Source organism: Filicampus tigris, chromosome 18 (assembly GCF_054856515.1).
Source record: "Filicampus tigris isolate MCC_2025a chromosome 18, RoL_Ftig_1.0, whole genome shotgun sequence".
Classification (NCBI taxonomy): domain Eukaryota; kingdom Metazoa; phylum Chordata; class Actinopteri; order Syngnathiformes; family Syngnathidae; genus Filicampus; species Filicampus tigris.
In genome coordinates, this window is record NC_141234.1 from 12,865,001 (window position 1) to 12,886,464 (window position 21,464).

Here is a 21,464-nt window from a genome sequence, read left to right on the forward strand (position 1 = left end):
CGCTGCCGCAAATTGCACTTGCTTTCTCCAAAACCACCACCTCCAAACCAAATTTACCAGCGTGTGCGTGAAAAAGATTAACGAGAATAAACTACGACCAATCGCCACCAAAATTCATGTGCACATCTCAACCTGTGCCCACCTCAACCTGTGCCCACATAAATCTCATAAAATATCAAAACAAATCGCCTCACTATTGTCTGGACATTAAGTGTTTTCCTCTTTGAGTGCGCACCTATGAGAAGAAAATGGTAATGTCCATCAAATCTCAAATATTGGTGCGATCCTTTTGATATTGACAAAACAAGTCTTTAACTTCCCGTTTCGTTTTGAAAAACGATTTCGGACGTTTTTACATTTTTGGTATCTGCTTCCAAACCCAATATTCAATAACCAAAAGTTCGTCTTAAACTCCTGCCAGACCCAATCTGCTTCTGTTAGCGACAAAAAGGCTTCGTTAGCCTTCAGAAAATCATGACAAACCAGTCTTTAAATGCCCACCCAAAAGAAAGGCGATCGACGGAAAAAAATTGTCCACTTCTTGTTCACCGCTAGCTGTTGCCATGGTTACAAGGCACTCACATCGCAGTCGTTTAGCATTCTGAAGATAGCTTCGCAAATGTGTTGTCCTTTCCCGTGTTAATAGTTATCATAGAAGAAGATAATTATACAACACCCTGGAGTTCTCCACTGCGGTCAAGCCAGCCTCCACTCGAAAAAATCAAGTCAAGCCAGCCGCCCCTAATTTCCTTTATATCAGGCATTACGGTAATAGGTCGCTGACGAGGGGCGAAATCCCCCATTCAGAATAAAAGTACACCATTAAGCTGAACTGGACACCAATGCTTCGGGTTAGAAATACACATTGTAACGTATTGGGTTATTTGTTTTGTGGTCGAAATAGTGTTTTGCCGAGCGAGTTGTAGTTTCCGAGGCTAATGAATGCATCGCGCCGCTCGCTATATGGGAGGAGGTGCGGGCGAGAGAAGAGCAGCGGAGGACGAAGGAGAGGGAGCCGTGACACTTTTTGAACTTAACGGTTGTTGTACTGTACTGGCGTCGGCTGCGGGCCACAGTAGCCGGTTGGACTAATAAAATGCGTAAATTATATTACGTCTGGCGGCTTGTTCTTGGAAGACGCAAATATGTCTTAAATAAGCTCTCTGTTATAATGCAGCTAGTCCATTCTGAGAGAATGTAGAATGGTTCATTTGAATCTTGAGATGCATTGAAAAATAGTGTACAGTATTTGAAATATGGATATGTCTGCAAGTATAATTTGTATTAATTTTTTATTCAAACTAATCCAATTGACATTGAAAAACAGTCCAGTCGTGAATGACACTAGACTCCCACAGCTGTCCACCAAAGGAAGTCCCATCCAAATTCGATGTTCCTTTTAAAAATAAAGGTCCCCTGAAATATGCACATTTCACTGTCATCAGGCCTGATTTAAAAAATTCATTAAAAATATTCCTTCAGCTATCGTAATAACAGACCAGTTATGGAGGACACTAGACGACCACAGCTGTCCACCAAAACAAGTCCCACTGAAATCTGATGTGGCATTTCAAAATAGAAGCCTCTTGAAATATGCACATTTCACTGTCATCAGGCCTGACTTTAAAAAAATCATTAAAAATTATCCTTTAGCTATCATGATACCAGACCGGTTCTGTATGACACTAGACCACCCCGGCTGTCACCAAAACAAGTCCCATCCTAATCTGATGTGGCATTTCAAAATAAAAGTCACCAGAAATATACATATTTCACTGTCATCAGACCTGATTTTTAAAAAAATCATGAAAAATTATCCTTGAGATAGCAGGATACCATACCAGTTCTGTATGACACTAGACCACCCCGGTTGTCACCAAAGCAAGTCCCATCTAAATCTGATGTGGCATTTCAAAATCAAAGTCCCCTGAAATATGCATATTTAACTGTCATCAGACTTGATTTTTAAAGAATCATTAAAAAATATCCTTTAGCTCTCATGATACCAGACCAGTTCTGTATGACACTGGACTATCCCAGCTGCCACCAAAACAAGTCCCGTTCAAATCTGATTTGGCATTTCAAAATAAAAGCCCCCCGAAATATGCACATTTCACTGTCATCAGGCCTGATTGTAAAATATAATTAAAAATGATCCTTTAGCTATCATGATACCAGACCAGTTCTGGAGGACACTAGACCACCCCAGCTGTCCACAAGGCAAGTCCTATCCAAATCTGATGTGGCATTTAAAAAAAAAGTCGCCTGAAATAAGCATATTTCACTGTCATCAGACCTGATTTTAAATAAATCATTAGAAATGATCCTTTAGCTATCGTGATACCAGACCAGCTCTGTATGACACTCGACCACCCCAGCTGTCCACCGAGGCAAGTCCTATCCAAATCTGAGGTGGCATTTTAAATTTAAAAGTCTCCTGAAATATGCATATTTCACTGTCGTCAGGCCTGATTTTAATAAATGATTTTAAAAATTCCTTTAGCTATTATAATACCACACCAGTTCTGTATGACATTAGACCACCCCAGCTCTCCACCAAACACGTCCCATCCAAATCTGATGTGGCATTTCAAAATAAAAGTCCCCTGAAATATGCATATTTCGCTGTCATCAGACCTGATTTTAAATAAATCATTAAAAATCATCCTTTAGCTGTCATGATACCAGACCAGTTCTGGAGGACACTAGACTACCCCAGCTGTCCACCAAGGCAAGTCCTATCCAAATCTGATTTGGCATTTCAAAATAAACCCCCCTTGAAATATGCACATTTCACTGTCATCAGGACAGATTTTTAACAAATCATTAAAAATGATCCATTAGTTATCATGATACCAGACCAGTTCTGCATGACACTAGACCACCCCGGTGGTCACCAAAACAAGTCCCATCAAAATCTGATGTGGCATTTCAAAATAAAAGTCCCCTGAAATATGCATATTTCACTGTAATCAGACCTGATTTAAAAAAATCGTTAAAATATGTCCTTTAGCTATCGTGATACCAGACCAGTTCTGGAGGACACTAGACCACCCCAGCTGTCCACCAAGGCAAGTCCTATCCAAATCTGATGTGGCATTTCAAAATAAACCCCCCTTGAAATATGCACAATTCACTGTCATCAGGACAGATTTTTAACAAATCATTAAAAATGATCCATTAGTTATCATGATACCAGACCAGTTCTGCATGACACTAGACCACCCCGGTGGTCACCAAAACAAGTCCCATCCAAATCTGATGTGGCATTTCAAAATAAAAGTCGCCTGAAATATGCACATTTCACTGTCACCAGGCCTGCTTTCAAAACTTCATTAAAAAATATCCTTTAGCTATCGTGATACCAGACCAGTTCTGGAGGACACCAGACCACCCCAGATGTCCACCAAACAGGTCCCATCCAAATTTGATGTGGCATTTAAAAAAAAAAAGTCGCCTGAAATATGCACATTTCACTGTCATCAGGCCTGATTTTAAAGCTTCATTAAAACATATCCTTTGGCTATCGTGATACCAGACCAGTTCTGGAGGAAAATAGACCACCCGGACTGTCACCAAAACAAGTCCAATCCAAATCTGATGTGGCATTTCAAAATAAAAGTCCCTGAAATATGCACATTTCACTGTCACCAGACCTGATTTTAAAACTTCATTAAAAATGATCCTTTAGCTATCATGATACCAGACCAGTTCCGGAGGACACGGGACCACAAGGGCCGTCACCAAAACAAGTCCCATCCAAATCTGATGTGGCATTTAAAAAAAAAAGTCACCTGAAATATGAACATTTCACTGTCATCAGGCCTGATTTTAAAACTTCATTAAAAAATATCCTTTAGGTATCGTGATACCAGACCAGTTTTGGAGGACACTAGACCACTCGGGCTGTCACCAAAACAAGTCCCATCCAAATCTGATGTGGCATTTCAAAATAAAAGCCCCCTGAAATATGCACATTTCACTGTCATCAGGCCTGATTTTAAAAATTAATTTAAATTATCCTTTAGCTATCGTGATACTAGACCAGGTCTATAGGACACTAGGCCACGCCAGCTCTCCACCAAACAGGTCCCATCCAAATCTGATGTGGCATTTAAAAAAAAAAGAAGTCGCCTGAAATATGCACATTTCACTGTCATCAGGCCTGATTTTAAAACTTCATTAAAAAATATCCTTAAACTATCGTGATACCAGACCAGCTCTGTATGACACTAGACCACCCCGGCTGTCACCAAAACAAGTCCCATCCAAATCTGATGTGGCATTTCAAAATAAAAGTCCCCTGAAATATACACATTTCACATTCACCAGACCTGATTTTAAAACTTCATTAAAAATTATCCTTTAGCTATCATGATACCAGACCAGTTCTGTATGACACTAGACCACCCCGGCTGTCACCAAAACAAGTCCCACCCAAATCTCATGTGATATTTCAAAATAAAAGCCCCCTGAAATATGCATATTTCACTGTCATCAGGCCTGATTTTAAAAATTAATTAAAAATTATCCTTTAGCTATCGTGATACTAGACCAGGTCTAGAGGACACTAGACCACGCCAGCTCTCCACCAAACAGGTCCCATCCAAATCTGATGTGGCATTTAAAAAAAAAAAGAAGTCGCCTGAAATATGCACATTTCACTGTCATCAGGCCTGATTTTAAAACTTCATTAAAAAATATCCTTAAACTATCGTGCTACCAGACCAGTTCTAGAGGACACTAGACCACCCGGGCTGTCACAAAAACAAGTCCCATCCAAATCTGATGTAGCAATTCAAAATAAAAGTCCCCTGAAATATGCATATTTCACTGTCACCAGACCTGATTTAAAAACTTCATTAAAACATCCTTTAGCTATCATGATACCAGACCAGTTTTGGAGGACACTAGACCACCCGGGCTGTCACCAAAACAAGTCCCATTCAGTTCTGATGTGGCATTTCAAAATAAAAGCCCCCCGAAATATACACATTTCACTGTCATCAGGCCTGATTGTGAAATATCATTAAAAATGATCCTTTAGCAGACCAGTTCTCAAGGACACTAGATGACCCCGGCTGTCACCACAACAAGTCCCATACAAATCTGATGTGGCATTTCAAAATAAAAGTCCCCTGAAATATGCATATTTCACTGTCATCAGACCTGATTTTTAAAAAATCGTTAAAAAATATCCATTAGCTATCGTGATACCAGACCAGTTCTGGAGGACACTAGACCACCCCAGCTGTCCACAAGGCAAGTCCTATCCAAATCTGATGTGGCATTTAAAAATAAAAGCCCCCCGAAATATGCACATTTCACTGTCATCAGGCCTGATTGTAAAATATAATTAAAAATGATCCTTTAGCTATCATGATACCAGACCAGTTCTGGAGGACACTAGACCACCCCAGCTGTCCACAAGGCAAGTCCTATCCAAATCTGATGTGGCATTTAAAAAAAAAGTCGCCTGAAATAAGCATATTTCACTGTCATCAGACCTGATTTTAAATAAATCATTAGAAATGATCCTTTAGCTATCGTGATACCAGACCAGCTCTGTATGACACTCGACCACCCCAGCTGTCCACCGAGGCAAGTCCTATCCAAATCTGAGGTGGCATTTTAAATTTAAAAGTCTCCTGAAATATGCATATTTCACTGTCGTCAGGCCTGATTTTAATAAATGATTTTAAAAATTCCTTTAGCTATTATAATACCACACCAGTTCTGTATGACATTAAACCATCCCAGCTCTACACCAAACAGGTCCCATCCAAATCTGATGTGGCATTTCAAAATAAAAGTCCCATGAAATATGCATATTTCACTGTCATCAGACCTGATTTTAAATCCATCCATCCATTATCTATACCGCTTATCCTCACAAGGGTCGCGGGCCATGCTGGAGCCTATCCCAGCTGTCTTTGGACAGTAGGCGGGGGACACCCTGAATTGGTTGCCAGCCAATCGCAGGGCACACAAAGACAAACAACCGCACTCACAATCACACCTAGGGGCAATTTAGAGAGTCCAATCAACTTACCATGCATGTTTTTGGAACGTGGGAGGAAACCGGAGTACCCGGAGAAAACCCACGCAGGCACGGGGAGAACATGCAAAGTCCACACAGGGAGGCCGGGGCCGGGCTCGAACCTACGACCTCTGAACTGTGAGGCGGACGTGCTAACCAGTCCACCACCGTGCCTCTGATTTTAAATAAATCATTAAAAATTATCCTTTAGCTGTCGTGATACCAGACCAGTTCTGGAGGACACTAGACCACCCCAGTTGTCCACAAAGGCAAGTCCTATCCAAATCTGATGTGGCATTTAAAAAAAAAAGTCGCCTGAAATATGCATATTTCACTGTCATCAGACCTGATTTTAAATAAATCATTAGAAATGATCCTTTAGCTATCGTGATACCAGACCAGCTCTGTATGACACTAGACCACCCCGGCTGTCACCAAAACAAGTCCCATCCAAAACTGATGTGGCATTTCAAAATAAAAGTCCCCTGAAATATGCATATTTCACTGTAATCAGACCTGATTTAAAAAAAATCGATAAAAAATGTCCTTTAGCTATCATGATACCTGACCAGTTCGGGAGGACACTAGACAACTCCAGCTGTAACCAAAACAAGTCCCACCCAAATCTGATGTGGCATTTCAAAATAAAAGTCGCCTGAAATATGCATATTTAACTGTTATCAGGCGTGAAATATCTTGATAAAAATGATAATTTAGCTATCATGATACCAGACCAGTTTTGGAGGACACTAGACCACCCAGCTGTCCACCAAGGCAAGTTCTATCCAAATCTGATGTGGCATTTCCGAATAAAAGTCCCCTGAAATATGCACATTTCACTGTCATCAGGCCTGCTTACAAAATTACATTAAAAAATATCCTTTAGCTATCGTGATACCAGATCAGTTCTGGAGGACACTAGACCACCCCAGCTGTCCATCAAGAAAGTCCCATACAAATCTGATGTGGAATTTCAAAATAAAGGTCCCCTGAAATATGCACATTTCACCAAAATTTTATTTTATGAGAAATTACATTACAGCAGAGCTTTTTTTTCAAAATCCAATTTTTTTTGCTTTTAGACGAGAAAATAATGTTTGCGGTTATTCACAATGTGTATTTAAGAAATACAACTGTTTATTCTAAATATTAAAAAGCAATTCATTCATTCATTCATTCATTCATTATCCATACCGCTTATCCTCACAAGGGTCGCGGGCGTGCTGGAGCCTATCCCAGCTGTCTTTGGGCAGTAGGCAGGGGACACCCTGAATTGGTTGCCAGCCAATCGCAGGGCAAAAAAAAAAAAAAAAAAAAAAAAAGCAATTGTTCATTCTTTAATTATATTGTCTTTTTTTTATTGTTTAATAAAACCTTTGCCTCAATTCTCCAGGATTAACCTGGAAAAAAAATAGATCCATCAAGTTAGAAAGTTGGGGCAGGAGGCCCTGGGACAATCAAGGACACTTATGTATCCCGGGCAGCCTGGGAACATCTTGAGATCCTCCAGAAGAATTGGGAGAATAGGCTGGGGGGACGAAAGTTTGGGCTTCCCTGCAGCCTCTCTAACCTGACACCGGATAAGCGGTAGGTGATGGATGGATGGATGGAAGTTAGAAAGTTGCTTCTCAAATAAAGTTGCTCATTCACAAACTGCTCTGTGAAGGAAAATATTAAGAGCCTTGGAGATTAATCTTGGGCTACTTATTCATAATATTGCTTGTGATCGGTATTGGATAGTGTCAAAGAGTAATTTTCTCTATACCAGTGAAAGTGAAGAGTGAATGGTATAAAGTCGGTGTGTCAAACACATTGAGTTCACGCGCCGCATTAATCCCACATTGAACCGACTGGAATATTTGTGGCCACATAAACTAGAAATAAGAATTTATTAAAATATTATGCCCTTAATTTTGGTGCAAATATTTAAAAGTACATTTTTAAAACACTCACAGATTAATGCAGTTGCTGACTGTGTAGTGGTATACTCTCCTGAGTTGTGTGCGGGAAGCATGGGATCGCTTCGGGCTCAGTGACACTGTCTGTGCGTGTGCTCTGCGACTGGCTAGTGGTCTAGTGCGATACAGAGTTGGTCTGGTATCATGATAGCTAAAGGATCATTGTTAATATTTTTTTTTAAATCACACCTGATGACAGTGAAATGTGCATATTTCAGGCGACTTTTATTTTGAAATGCCACATCAGATTTGGATCGGACTTGCTTTGGTGGACCGCAGGGGTGGTCTAGTGCCCTCCAGAGTTGGTCTGGTATCACGATAGCTAAAGGACATATTTTAACGATTTCTTTAAAATCATGCCTGATGACAGTGAGATATGCATATGTCAGGCGACTTTTATTTTGAAATGCCACATCAGATTTGGGTGGGACTTGTTTTGGTTACAGCTGGGGTTGTCTAGTGTCCTCCAGAATTGGTCAGGTATCATGATAGCTAAAGGATATTTTTTAACGATTTTTTTTAAGTCAGGTCTGATGACAGTGAAATATGCATATTCCAAGGGGATTTTATTTTGAAATGCCACATCAGATTTGGATGGGACCTATTTTGGTGATAGCCGGGGTGGTCTAGTGTCCCCCAGCACTGGTCTGGTATCACGATAGCAAAAGGATTTTTTTTCAAGATTTTTTTAAAATCAGGCCTGATGAAGTATGCATATTTCAAGGGACTTTTATTTCAAAATGGCACATTAGATTTGGATGGGACTTGTTTTGGTGACAGCCGGGGTGGTCTAGTGCCATACAGAACCGGTCTGGTACCATGATAGCTAAAGGATAATTTTTAATGATTTTTTTTTAATCAGGCCTGATGGCAGTGAAATGTGCATATTTCAAGGGGCTTTTATTTTGAAATAGATTGAAATCAGATTTCGATGGGACTTGTTATGGTGGTCTAGTGTCATTCACGACTTTTCAATGTCAATATGATTAGTTTGAATGAAAAATAAAAACAAATTGTACTTGCAGACATATATCCATATTTCAAATACTCTTCATTTTTCATTGCATCTCAAGATTCAAATTAACCATTCTACATTCTCTCAGAATGGACTAGCTGCATTATAACAGAGAGCTTATTTAAGACATATTTGCGTCTTCCAAGATCACGCTATCAGACGTAGTATAATTAACGCATTTTATTAGTCCAACCGACTACTGTGGGCCGCAGCCGACGCCAATACAGTACAACAACCGTTAAATTCAAAAAGTGTCACGGCTCCCTCTCCTTCGTCCTCCGCTGCTCCTCTCTCGCCCGCACCTCCTCCCATAAAGCGAACCGCGCGATGCATTCATTTAGCCTCGGAAACATCAACAATAACACGGCAAAACACACATTCGACCCCAACACAGATAACATAGATAATATTTATTTCTAACCCGAAGGATTGACGTCCAGTTCAGCGCAATGGAGTGTTTTTATTCTGAAGGGGGCTTTCGCCGCTCGTCAGCGACCTATTGCCGTAATGCCTGATATAAAGGAAATTATGGGCGGCTGGCTTGACTCCATCTTTTCGAGTGGAGGCTGGCTTGACCGCAGTGACTTCTCCCTGCGTGCTGTTTAAAAGTTTAATTACCGTAACATCGGTTCTATTTGGGTAGCATGTCCGCCTTTTACTGTATGATAGCATTTAGCTAGCGGACGTTCGTTGTTTAATCACCAGTTTTACACGCCAGTGATGCATGGAACCATAGCTTGGCGTGACAATTAAACAACTTGAAGAACTTTTGCCTCTTACTTGTAGAAGTGGTTGAAAAGTGCCCTGCCCTGAGATAATCTTGAATGTAGTAGATTGATGAGAACACGTTAAGTTGAGTTGCCTGAATTCAGATGACTACTACCCTTTGACTATTGTACACAGACTATATTGTACATACATATTTGACAAGATGATATCATACCTGGCGGCACGGTTGTCGGCTGGTTAGCACGTCCGCCTCACAGTTCAGAGGTCGTGGATTCGAGCTCCGACCAAACTCCGACCTCCCTGTGTGGAGTTTGCATGTTCTCCCTGTGCCTGCGCGGGTTTTCTCCGGGTACTCTGGTTTCCTCCCACAATTCCAAAAAACTTGCTTGGTAGGTTAATTGGACACTCTAAATTGCTCCTAAGTGTGATCGTGAGTGAATGTCTCTATGTGCCCTGCGATTGGCTGGCAACCAATTCAGGGTGTACCCCGCCTACTGCCCGCAGACTGCTGGGATAGGAGTTCGGTAAAGTTAGCACAAGATTGGCCCATTCGGAGTTGTCCGTTCAATAACTCCAAAATGCCATGTCATTGTAACGCAAAGGATGGCTTTGTCCACTCTCTGTAAGGTAGCCGAAGAGCTACAACTCGAATTTCAGCAACACAATTTGTGGTCTGAGCACAAATTGTGCGGTTGTGGTTTTTCAACAGGCACCGCTGAGACGTGTTCCCAGGGACCGTCAACAAATAGCAAGCAGCGAAATGAAGACGGACTATTAATAATAACATAAAAACGTTTTTTATTATTCATTGTCGTGTTTCTTCAATGGTTACACACAGATCTCCAGCTGGTTACAGTACAACCCTCATTTTAGGGAAAAAAATAATAAATGAGATTTTAGAAGGGACTTTGTATCAATACTCAATAACTTCATGAGTGTACATAATTAGGCCCCCAAAATCACTTCACACATTGATGGGGACTACTTGCTTCTACTACAACTCTCATTTTGTGAAAATAGTATTTCATGTAATTTTCATAATTTTTTTTATTTTTGGGTGTTATTACTGTTCAATAACTTCATGGGTGTACATAATTAGGCCCCCCAAATCACATCACTCATTGATGGGGACTACCTGCTTATTCTAAAACTCTTATTTTGTGAAAATACTATTTCATGTAATTTTCAGATTTTTTTTTTTTTTAATTTCTGTTGTTATTACTGCTCAATAACTTCATGGGTGTACATAATTAGGCCTCCAAAATCACATCACACATTGATGGGGACTACTTGCTTCTACTACAACTCTCATTTTGTGAAAATAGTATTTCATGTAATTTTCATAATTCTTTTACATTTTTGGGTGTTATTACTGCTCAATAACTTCATGGGTGTACATAATTATGCCCCCAAAATCACATCACACATTGATGGGGATTATCTGCTTCTACTACAACTCTCATTTTGTGAAAATAGTATTTCATGTAATTTTAATTTTCTTTTTTTTTAATTTTTGGGTCCTATTACTGCTCAATAACTTCATGGGTGTACATAATTAGGTCCCCAAAATCATATCACACATTGATGGGGACTACTTGCTTCTACTACAACTCATTTTGTGAAAAAACTATTTCATATAATTTTCATATTTTTTTTGTAATTTTTGGGTGTTGTTACTGCTCAATAACTTTATGGGTGTACATGAAAATGAAATGAAAATTACATGAAATTGCAATTTTGACTAGTTGGCACTAGTTGGAAAATTTAAAAGTAAATACAATACAATAGTATATACAAGTGCAGTGGTTGGGGGGCACTGTTGGATGCTTCATCATCCAGGCGAGAATGTTGGTCTTCCCCCATGGTTGTAGTGGAGTATGTATGCCAGAAAATGTTAGCCAACTGACTTCTTATATCTGTGATGCTAATTCAACGACACATCGTGTCCATATGGTCAAATTATTTTCAATCTTTTCTCAGAGTACCACCATTTTTGTCCAGGCCTGTTTCATGAGTTTATGATTATCATCTTTAAACTAAAGCTGTTCAACCATAATTCAAAAGTTATTTCTGATTTTCATTAGTTAGTTTATATTAAAATTGTATTTTTTTTAAACTTTTCTTACATTATATTATAATTATTATTGTTTCTTTAACAGAGGATACCAACAATTTTTTTCCAGGTTGCAATACAGTTCACGATATCGTCTTCAGGCGCTACGCTGTTGTCATCTCCTGGTCACTAGAAGAAATGCTTTCGGTGACGTATACGCAGATGATGCATATTGTATGCCCATGGCAAAACAGCTAGAGTGGTTTCGCAGGAGTTATCAGTACATTTGGAGGCTATTACTCGATGGCTGGAAAACTCGTGTTTAATACTTAATGTAAAAAATCTGTTTTTCCTCAAGAAAGTGTACCACATCCGCATTTGTGTCCCACTGTTTTAAAAAGTGTATTTTCTAAGACGGATACGTCTTAAAAGTTGTTTGTGTTTTTTCCTTTTCTTTCTCTGATTGTTTGCTTAAAAGCCCTTCTAGGGACGGGCATTGGAAATTAGCATTAGCTACAAATGCTGTGATGCTGTGCATTGGAAATTGTTTTTCATTCAACTATGTTGTGGCATCTGTCCCTATTCAAATAAACATGAAATGAAATGACAACTTCCGGGAATCTAAAACAGATATACGAGGCATATTTTGATTTGTCACGTGCTGTATTCTATTTTCGTTTTAGAATTAAAAATGGAAAATAAAACCGTTTTAGACCTCTCCTTATTCGTTCCAGACAACAAAATAGAAAATTAAGCTGTATTTAAATTTTGGTGTTTGTATTTTAAAATGAAAATCGTCGTTTTTCTAATTTTCATATCTACTACCAAACCTAATATCCAACGACGAGTTATGGACCAATAATGAACACAATTGTACTCCATGCAAAGAGCTGCACTGTAAAAACACAAAAAACAAAATCAAACAACAACAACAACAATTTTTATATTTTGGCCTATAACTGTAATTCAAGTTGGAAAAACTTTAAGGTCTAAATTCATATTTATGGCAACACTGTGAGCTAGCATAAAAAAGCAAGTACCGGTAAGTTGTTTGCCACAAATTAATTTGCGGGGTTGTATTTACTTTTACTGTATCATTAAGTTGGCGTTCAATTCAAGGTTCTGTAAATTTCTATTTTTTTTGGCTACTTTCTTTGTTAGAAAGCATCACGTTTCCATGTGAGCTCCGATGACAACAGCAGCTCAACGTGTGTCTCTCTCCTATTCTTGCCACAGCATTTCACCACACGTTGAGGCGTCACTACCCAGTTGCCCCTCTAGCAACCGAGGCAGACCAGGAAACAAATTGAGCTCCTGAATGGCAAACTGTAACTATATTTTGAGGGAGCATAGTTCCGATTTATTGTGCATTGTTAAATAAATATGGTCAGTCGTAGTGAGGCAATGAACCAGCCTCCTTCTCGGGTTACATCTTGGATGTAATATTCTCCTCTGCCCCCTCCCTTCAGCTCCTTCTCTCTCTACTTTCCAGCACAACTTCTGCTGAAGTGGTCTTGACCTTCCTTGCTGTCATCAGTGTGCATTTTCAGCCTCTAACTATTGACTTATTTCGTTTTTCAGGCTTGGCCTTAGTTTTTCAATGCCATAATCTACCCTTCCTTTAACTGGATTTTGTTGGGAATTAAAGAGATCTGAAGACCTGAAAAAAAAAAAAAATCTCAGATTTCTTACTTCTCTGGAGAGTGGCTAGTTTCCTCCAACGGGCTGGAGTGAGGATTTGGTGGCGTGCCCCCACCATGGATCACTCCCTTTTTGGTTGTTTACGCTTCCCTCACACAGCAGCTCAGGACATACTTCCTGCCATTACCCAGTTGCCTCTACACAGCCACAGTAACCTCTCACCTCCCTGTGGCTACCAAGGAGAGGACAATGATACAGCTCACCAGGTCCACCTTCCGCAGCAGCAACAGCAGTCCTCCTCATGGCTTATCGCTCAGCAGATTCCCTCTCCTAGCGATCGGAACGGCATCTGTTTGCCGCCACTTGAGAACGTGGCTTCGGGATTGTGCTCCAGGGATGTGAATTTGCCCGGTACCAAACCCAGTGGGGAACCTACGGGAACATCCTGTGAGGAGTACAGTCAAAAGAGTCTGTCATCGGATGAAACTGACAGGATGACTCCCAAAGGTAAGAAGGAATGTTTTTCCACTTTGGGAATCAATCTTTTTTTTTTTTTTTTTTTTAGCATCGTCTTCTTCACTTTCCCTTAACATGCTAAAAATGTGTTTCTTTAAAGCGGAAGTCAACACGAACATCATTTTTTCCAAGAATATGTTCCCAGCAGGCTCACTAGTTGAAACACGGAATTCTGATTAATTTTGCGTTTGCGGAATATAAATTAAGCAGCAAAATGCACTCGATTTTAGCCATCTCTGGGTGCGGCCATTTTGTCATTTCTGTCGACTGAAAATGACATCGCAACTGCTCATAACGACCAATCACGGCTGACCTGTTTTCTGAATCTGAGCCGTGATTGGTCGTTGTGAGCAGTTGTGATGTCATTTTCAGTCGACAGAAATGACAAAATGGCCGCCCCCAGAGATGGCTAAAATCGAGTGCATTTTGCGGCTTAATTTATATTCCACAAACGCAAAATTAATCAGAATGCCGTGTTTCAACTAGTGGGCCTGCTGGGAACATATTCTTGAAAAAAAAAATGTTTGGGTTGACTTCCGCTTTAAGAGTAAGTAATGTTGTTTATCTCTACTGCTTTATTGATTTTAAGATATTTTCCCTTACAAAAGTTTGTTATGGTCCACCGGAGCCAATGGATGGTCCATTAACACGCAGGCGTGCATGAAATGTTTCCGTTGAAACAGGGTTTAAAGCAAGCATTAAAATCATAACATTCATGCTGTGTGTGTTGTGGATCTTTTTGTAAGTAGGATACAAAGAAAAAAAAAGTTATGATAAACAAAAGGCAAAATCACTTTTGGACTATTACATTGAATGTAATAGTTTGATCAAAACAGTTAAATTAAGTTCATTTCGTCTATGTCTTATATATAAAAAAAGTTTCATTTTCAGCCATTTTTTAAAATTTGCATGTCAAGGTTGATTTAAGTCCAAGTAATTCAACAGCGAACTTGATATTTTAAATTACACTCAATTTCCATATAATGATGTGACCTGATGATCAAAAGTTCTTAAAGGGGGAGGCGCATAGAACATATTATTGTCAAGAATTTTGGGGGGTTGACCTCCCCTTTAAAAAGCCACAGACTGTTTTGTTAAAATCTGGAACTTGGCTCAAGACAAAATAAAGGGGTCCTCCTGAGTCCATGTTGGTTGAATTCCAAGCAGTCAGTCAGTTAAAAAAGTCAGTCAGTTAAAAAAAAGTTATCAGTGGCATAAAATCTAATTCTGGCAGAGTTTTTTAAAGGCTTGTATGTGAACACATGCAGTAAAAATCATTGAATAGTGAACGAGACTAAAAAGGACATATCCAGGAAGATTTTAAAACATAGTGTTTAAATCATTTAGTAACACTGACAAGCGGTTTTGGAGATTATGCCAAGTGGACAATTTTGTGATTCCCTGGGAGAGACATTAAGTTGACTGAAAGACTGAAGCTCTTTGAAACAAAATATGAGGAAGCTGCCAGCAGCCGAAAACCACATTCGGTTTTTGAGCTATAACTTATTTTTGAAACCAAAGTATTATGGCAGTTTAAAAAAAAAATTGATATCTGTGTGATTTTTAAATATGCATCAGTGCAGAGGCCTCTATTTGAGGAAATGGGGTATTCATTTAAAATGTAAACCCGAGAAAGAAAAATCTCAAATTTCACATTGTATAATGAGCCTTTCATACAAATACTCATAATCATAGGAACTCAGCTTTTTTTTTTTTTAATAACTTGAAAAAGAAAACAATTTTTTGTTTTTGTTTCTGCTTTTTTTTTTTGGTAGTAGAATGTAAATGTTGTTTATAAGTGTTGAAAAACAAATGAGGTGGTTTGCAAAAGAGCATTGCTAGTCCGCAATCCATAATCACAATCATGTTATTGGAAATATTAAATTTGTATCTTTACAAAAATACTTTTTAAAATTTCTCCCTCACACTACTACCACATGGTCACTTTCAATAAATAGTGGCCACTTGTGTTCTTGTTTTGTATTTCTTTGTCAAATTGTGTGAGTTTGGAAATCAAACATAATGCAAACATAATTTACAATGGAGGTTGAATAATTTCTAGAAATGGATCATTTCAACTCCATATACATATTGAAACTGTGTCATCTGTATATTTCAAAACCAAAACAGTGAGGCCTATTTCCCAATCCTGTGTTTTCTTATTATAACTGCACCCCCTTTTTACTCTCCTCCCCCACTCTTTGCTAGACTGACTGGAAAATGTTCTGCTTTTCATTTCAGAGTCCCAAGACGGGGGCTATAAGTCAGACATGATCAACAAGCCCAGAAAGGAACGCACGGCCTTCACAAAAGAACAGATTCGGGAACTGGAGTCCGAGTTTGCACACCACAACTATTTGACCAGATTGAGACGCTATGAAATAGCAGTCAACCTCGACCTGACGGAACGACAAGTACGGCACTTGTTTATTTATGTTACTACTTATGAGGAGTCAGAAGTATAGAAACACATCCAAATCTATTAAAATAATACATGTAATTTTGCTGCATGAGGTCCATTCATATTTTAGCGGTTCACATTTCATGAAATATGGGATCAAATGTCCCATTACAGTCACCTTGGAAATAACTGCCACTCTGTCTAGGTTGTAGTCTGCCTTCCCATATTTTTTTTTAAAGTCTGTGCTGCTCAGCACCATAGTCATGCAGTATAGTGGATCTGGATGCCTTATTATGATGGCGGGATAATTTTGCTGCATGACAGGATAGATACTCCCTCTGTTGCTGTTGTATTAAAATGAATACTTATTGGAAATGAAATAGGACGCAATGAGGTTTACAAGGGAACAGGCAGAGAGAAAAGAGAGATCAGCGCAAAAAATACAGCTACAGCAACAGCGGAACAACACTAGTTGACCATAATAAAAGCATTATATGGGAGTTTAATTTTAGCTGTATGTGGACCAGTGCTATAAAACGGGAATATATATATATATATATATGTATACACACACACACACACACACACACACCCACACACACACACACACACACACACACATATATATAATCACCTGGAAAAATTTGAGTGCACCACTGTAAGTCTCTCCCGGGCCTTTCCTAAATCAACTTGGATAGGGTCCAGTTAATAGTCTGACCCTGAAAAGTATTAATAGTAAAGAACATGGACAGATTCCCTCCGATAGCAAGCAATTGATGACCTGTACCACCGGAAATGTGAGAGTCTGGAGATGGACCAGAAAAAGCAGCTAAAGAACTGCTTGCTGGACCCATTTACTGACATCTTGCTTGCCAAAGATGAAGACTGCACCATCCTGGTCCAACATGAAATTGACACTGGAGGAGCGGGGGGCGCTCCCCATCCACTTCTGGCCCCATCGCCATCATTCAACACAGTGCTTGGGTTCCTCCTTACAACAGTACCAGGTGGGGGTAAGATGGAGTCGTGGCTGTTGATTTTCTATAGGGCCCTTGCCAGTCATGGAACAAAGGAAATGATTCATTCTTGCTGTTAAAAGGGAAGTCAAACCCCCAAAATATTTACAAAAATAAGTTCATTGAGCCCATTGCCTAGAGCACTAGTCAAAACATGGCATTCTAACGGCCAATCAAGGCTTACCTGTTTTATGAAGCTGAGCCAAAATTGGTCGTTATCTGAGCCCTGAGCAGTTTTGATTTTTCAGTTGACACGAGTGGCAAAATGGCCGCCCCCTGAGCTAGCTAAAAATGGGTGGATTTTGTTGTTTAACTCATATTACACAAGCACAATATTCATCAGAATGCCGTGTTTTGACTAGTGAAGGCGCATAGAACATATTGTAAAGAAAATTTGGGGGTTGACTTCCTGTTTAAGGACTACTTCACTAAGTGTCACGAACACCGTCGCTGACTGGAGCGCAATCACCCCTGCTGAATTCCTTGTGAATGGAATCTCTCCCTCTTCATCAAACGTGACAATTTAAATGTCAATAAACAGCTAGACAAGGCTTTGAAATCATCGATGTCATTAGCAAAACCTTGAATGTTGATTACCTTGTTTTTTGTGTGTGTTTATGAAACGCCATGTAATGTTTTTCAACAGCACTATTTTGTTAAGTATTGTGATTCATGTTCCACCAAACCTTATCAGGGGGTGCACAAACATTCCCACTTGTGTGTTTTCAGTCGCCCAACCACATAAGAGTCAAAAGGAGGAGGAGGAGATGGTGGGGAGCTAGGGGCAAGGGAGCATATCACTGACGGCAGAATCATCGTACCTCTATAATCATCACTAGGGATGTAACGATTCACTAAAGCCCGGATTTTTTTTGATTTTCAGTTCCCGATTTTCGATTAGATTCTTTAAAAATTGCTACCATGCTTGTGTCTGTAAACTAGTGTGGTTCTGCAGCCATCCACAAATGCAATATGCAATGATGTTTGGCGCAAAAGCATCATTTGATTTACACATTCAAAATGTGCTATGCATCTGAAAAGAAAAAACGTTTCACGACATTTTCTAGATGAATTTAATCAACCCGATTTTCGATTAATCGGGGTGAATCGATTTTAAATCAATCGTTACATCCGTAATCATCACTTTTAAGGAGACCCTCAAAACAGCATTTTTGTTCAATCATTGACATTACGTCAAATTGTGCAAGCCAGTTTCAACACTTTAGATTAGTCAATAACACTGGTCAACAATTTTTTACAAAATCAGCAATGCAAGTAAAGCTTTTTTTTGCCCAGGGCAAAAGGGCAGGTCCTAGAGCACCACCTAGTGGCTATGTGTGCACGTGGATGGCACTTGTGGATATGCTGGAGGCTATCCCAGCGGACTTCAGGCGAGGGGCAGACTACACCCTGGTGTAATGGCAGGATGCAATATTACAAAAACCCAATACCAATACCTCATAGAACTCCTCACTTTGAGACTATGACTTCCTCTTCCTTTTTAAACATTTTACTCTGTAGCACGTTGAGACTGCTCAAATATAAAGTGCATATAAATAACACAATCATGTTGTCGCTGAGAACAGCAAAGATTTATTTCTGTTCATAGCCTTCTTCTGCTCACTGTGTGGGCCAGTTCCATATTACTGATCAAATAATTCTGCGGGACGGATGTAATTGTATACGGCACTAAATATGGCTCGCAGTCTGAGACTTTGACACATATGCTTGAAAGAAAGCAAGATGTCTTTGTGTTTGTTTTTCTTTTCCTCTGAATTTCTCTCTCTGAGCAGACTATTATTCTGTTTTATGCTGTAGCTGTAGTAATGATTATCAAAAAAACAACAGCGGTTGTGGGTTTGAATCCGGGCTCCGGTCGTCCTGTGTGGAGTTTGCATGTTCTCCCTGCGCCTCTGTGGGTTTTTTCCGGGTACTCTGGTTTCCTCCCACATTCCAAAAAAAACATACACGGTAGGTTGACTGAACACTCTAAATTGTCCATAGGTGTGAATTGTTGTTTGTGATTTTGTGCCCCTACTGCCAGGATAGTCTCCAGCACGGCCGTGACCCTTGTGAGGATAAGTGGTTCGGAAAATGGATGGATGGATATTACAAAAAAATATATTTTTGTGATGTTAAATCGATTTTTGTTTCAAGTATGGTTCTAAACCTGCTCCATGTATAAAGCGCTTTAACGCAATCACGTCTGTTGTGATTTGGCCTGATATAAATAAAACTGGCTTGACTCTACCTGATTTGATGTGATTCCCCTCAGGTGAAAGTGTGGTTCCAGAACAGGAGGATGAAGTGGAAGCGTGTTAAGTGTGGCCAACAGGGGGCAGAAGCACTCGTGAGAGAACTGAAGAATGTCAAAAAGGGGATATTGTTGCCGTCAGAGATTTCGGGTATTGAGGGACTTCAACGCTCAGCAAGCTCACCCAGAACAGTGACTGATGATGAGAGCCCAGACAGCGACCTGAGCTCAGAACATCCTTACCTATGACCTTCCTTAGTTTCACCCTGAAGACAGTGTTACTGAATGCTATAGAATATAGAATGGACTGTTCAGACATTTTACTGTGTACAGGATTGCTATTCCTTTTACAATCATAAGTATTCTTTGACACTTGGCAATCACTGCTAAATATATCACCTCTGCATTGATGATAGGTCAGTGTGTAACATATTCGGGGTGGGACGGTTAGTTTCTGTCAACAAAGCCATGTGAAATGGGAATTTAATTATTCACTGTATTATTTACTACTGTGTGTGTATATATACATATATAATGACGTATACGCTCTCCCGGCTTTAAAGGTAGAAAGCCGGAACAGCGCTCCCGGTTTTAGTAGTATAAACGCGATTATGCGCTCGTGGCTGTAATAGGTTAATATTGCGTTTATGGAATATAGCAAAATCCACCCGTTTTTAGCCATCTCAGGGGGCGGCCATTTTGTCACTTCTCTCGACTGAAAATGACATTACAGTTCCTCTGGGGCTTAGCTAGCGACCAATCACAGCTCACCTGTTTTCTGAAGCTGAGTCATGATTGGTGGTTATCTGAGCCCTGAGCAACTGGGATGTTATTTTCAGTCAACAGAAGTGACAAAATGGCGGCGCCCTTAGGTGGCTAAAAACGGGTTGATTTTGCTCCTTAACTCATATTCCACAAACGAAATATTAATCGGAATGCCTTGTTTCAACTAGTCAGCATGCATAGAATATATTCTTGAAAAAAATATGTTTGGGTTGACTTCCCCTTACATATTCATAGTGACAAAATTTAAACACCGTTTTTTTCCTTTATTCCCTCTTTCCGTTGACATTGGTCTTGCTGGGAATAAAAAAGAAACATTTTTAATTATGTTGTCACGTACCTACTTGTAAATCACCAATAAATACTTGTTTACAGCACTGCTAGAGAAGCATGGATGTAAACAACATTGTACATGAAAATGTACACAAGTACAATCCTTGAAAACTGGTTGTACAAACAAACATTTGTAATGGTATTTTGTCCACTGGATTTATGTTTGTTGTATTTTTATTGATCGTTTATCCTTTTTCTATATAAAATGTTTCTGAAAAATAAATGGAGAAAAGTTTTGAGAAAATTGCTTCTAATTAAATGAATTTTTAAAGAAAAATAATACATAGGGATACACTGTATATGTGACCCAGCATAGAAAAATTAGTCAAAGTGACCCATGTTTCAGAAATTAGGTTTTGGATTATTAAAAAGACTGATCTGAGTTTTCAAATGACACATCAACCATTGTGCTATGCTGCTCATTTCATCATTACTCATTAGATATTACCACGGATATGAATCGGTATATCAGACACGCCCCCTTTGAGCCGGGTGCCTATTATGCTACAGAGCAGCTACTCAAATGGCAGTAGACCAATCTGAGGGCAGTATTTTGGTCTCATGAACTTTTGCATAGTGACAGTTGCTATGCTGGGGTTCAAGGGCAATGTGTATAGAAAATCCTGAGGATTCGTGGGCCTAATATTAGCTCATAAGGATGTAGAATTATAAAATGTGTACAAAACGAATTTAGGAAAGCGAAATAAATTCGTAGCTTTACACTG

General features: G+C 39.5%; 1 protein-coding gene and 1 long non-coding RNA gene across 2 annotated transcripts in view; one reads left to right on the top strand and one right to left on the bottom strand.

Moving 5' to 3' along the window:
* LOC147132609 (uncharacterized) overlaps positions 1-10,440 on the bottom strand; it is a 16,002-nt gene extending 5,562 nt beyond the window's left edge. The window contains exon 1 of the long non-coding RNA XR_015081941.1: positions 9,957-10,440. This is a non-coding gene — a long non-coding RNA (uncharacterized LOC147132609). The remainder of the gene's footprint in view (positions 1-9,956) is intronic.
* Positions 10,441-13,552: 3,112 nt separating this feature from the next.
* Positions 13,553-20,143, top strand: LOC147132610 (homeobox protein MOX-2-like). The gene is made up of 3 exons (XM_086015272.1): positions 13,553-13,943; positions 16,194-16,366; positions 19,645-20,143. Exons 1-3 carry the CDS (start codon positions 13,553-13,555, stop codon positions 19,870-19,872), a joined length of 792 nt encoding a protein of 263 aa, XP_085871398.1. The 3' UTR covers positions 19,873-20,143.
* Positions 20,144-21,464: the final 1,321 nt, after the last annotated feature.

Excerpts from the sequence above, each read along its gene's own strand:
- LOC147132610 (XM_086015272.1), top strand. The coding sequence starts at position 13,553 with ATGGATCACTCCCTTTTTGGTTGTTTACGCTTCCCTCACACAGCAGCT. Across the intron at positions 13,944-16,193 it reads TGACAGGATGACTCCCAAAG|AGTCCCAAGACGGGGGCTAT; the intron begins GTAAGAAGGAAT and ends TTTTCATTTCAG. Across the intron at positions 16,367-19,644 it reads TCGACCTGACGGAACGACAA|GTGAAAGTGTGGTTCCAGAA; the intron begins GTACGGCACTTG and ends GATTCCCCTCAG.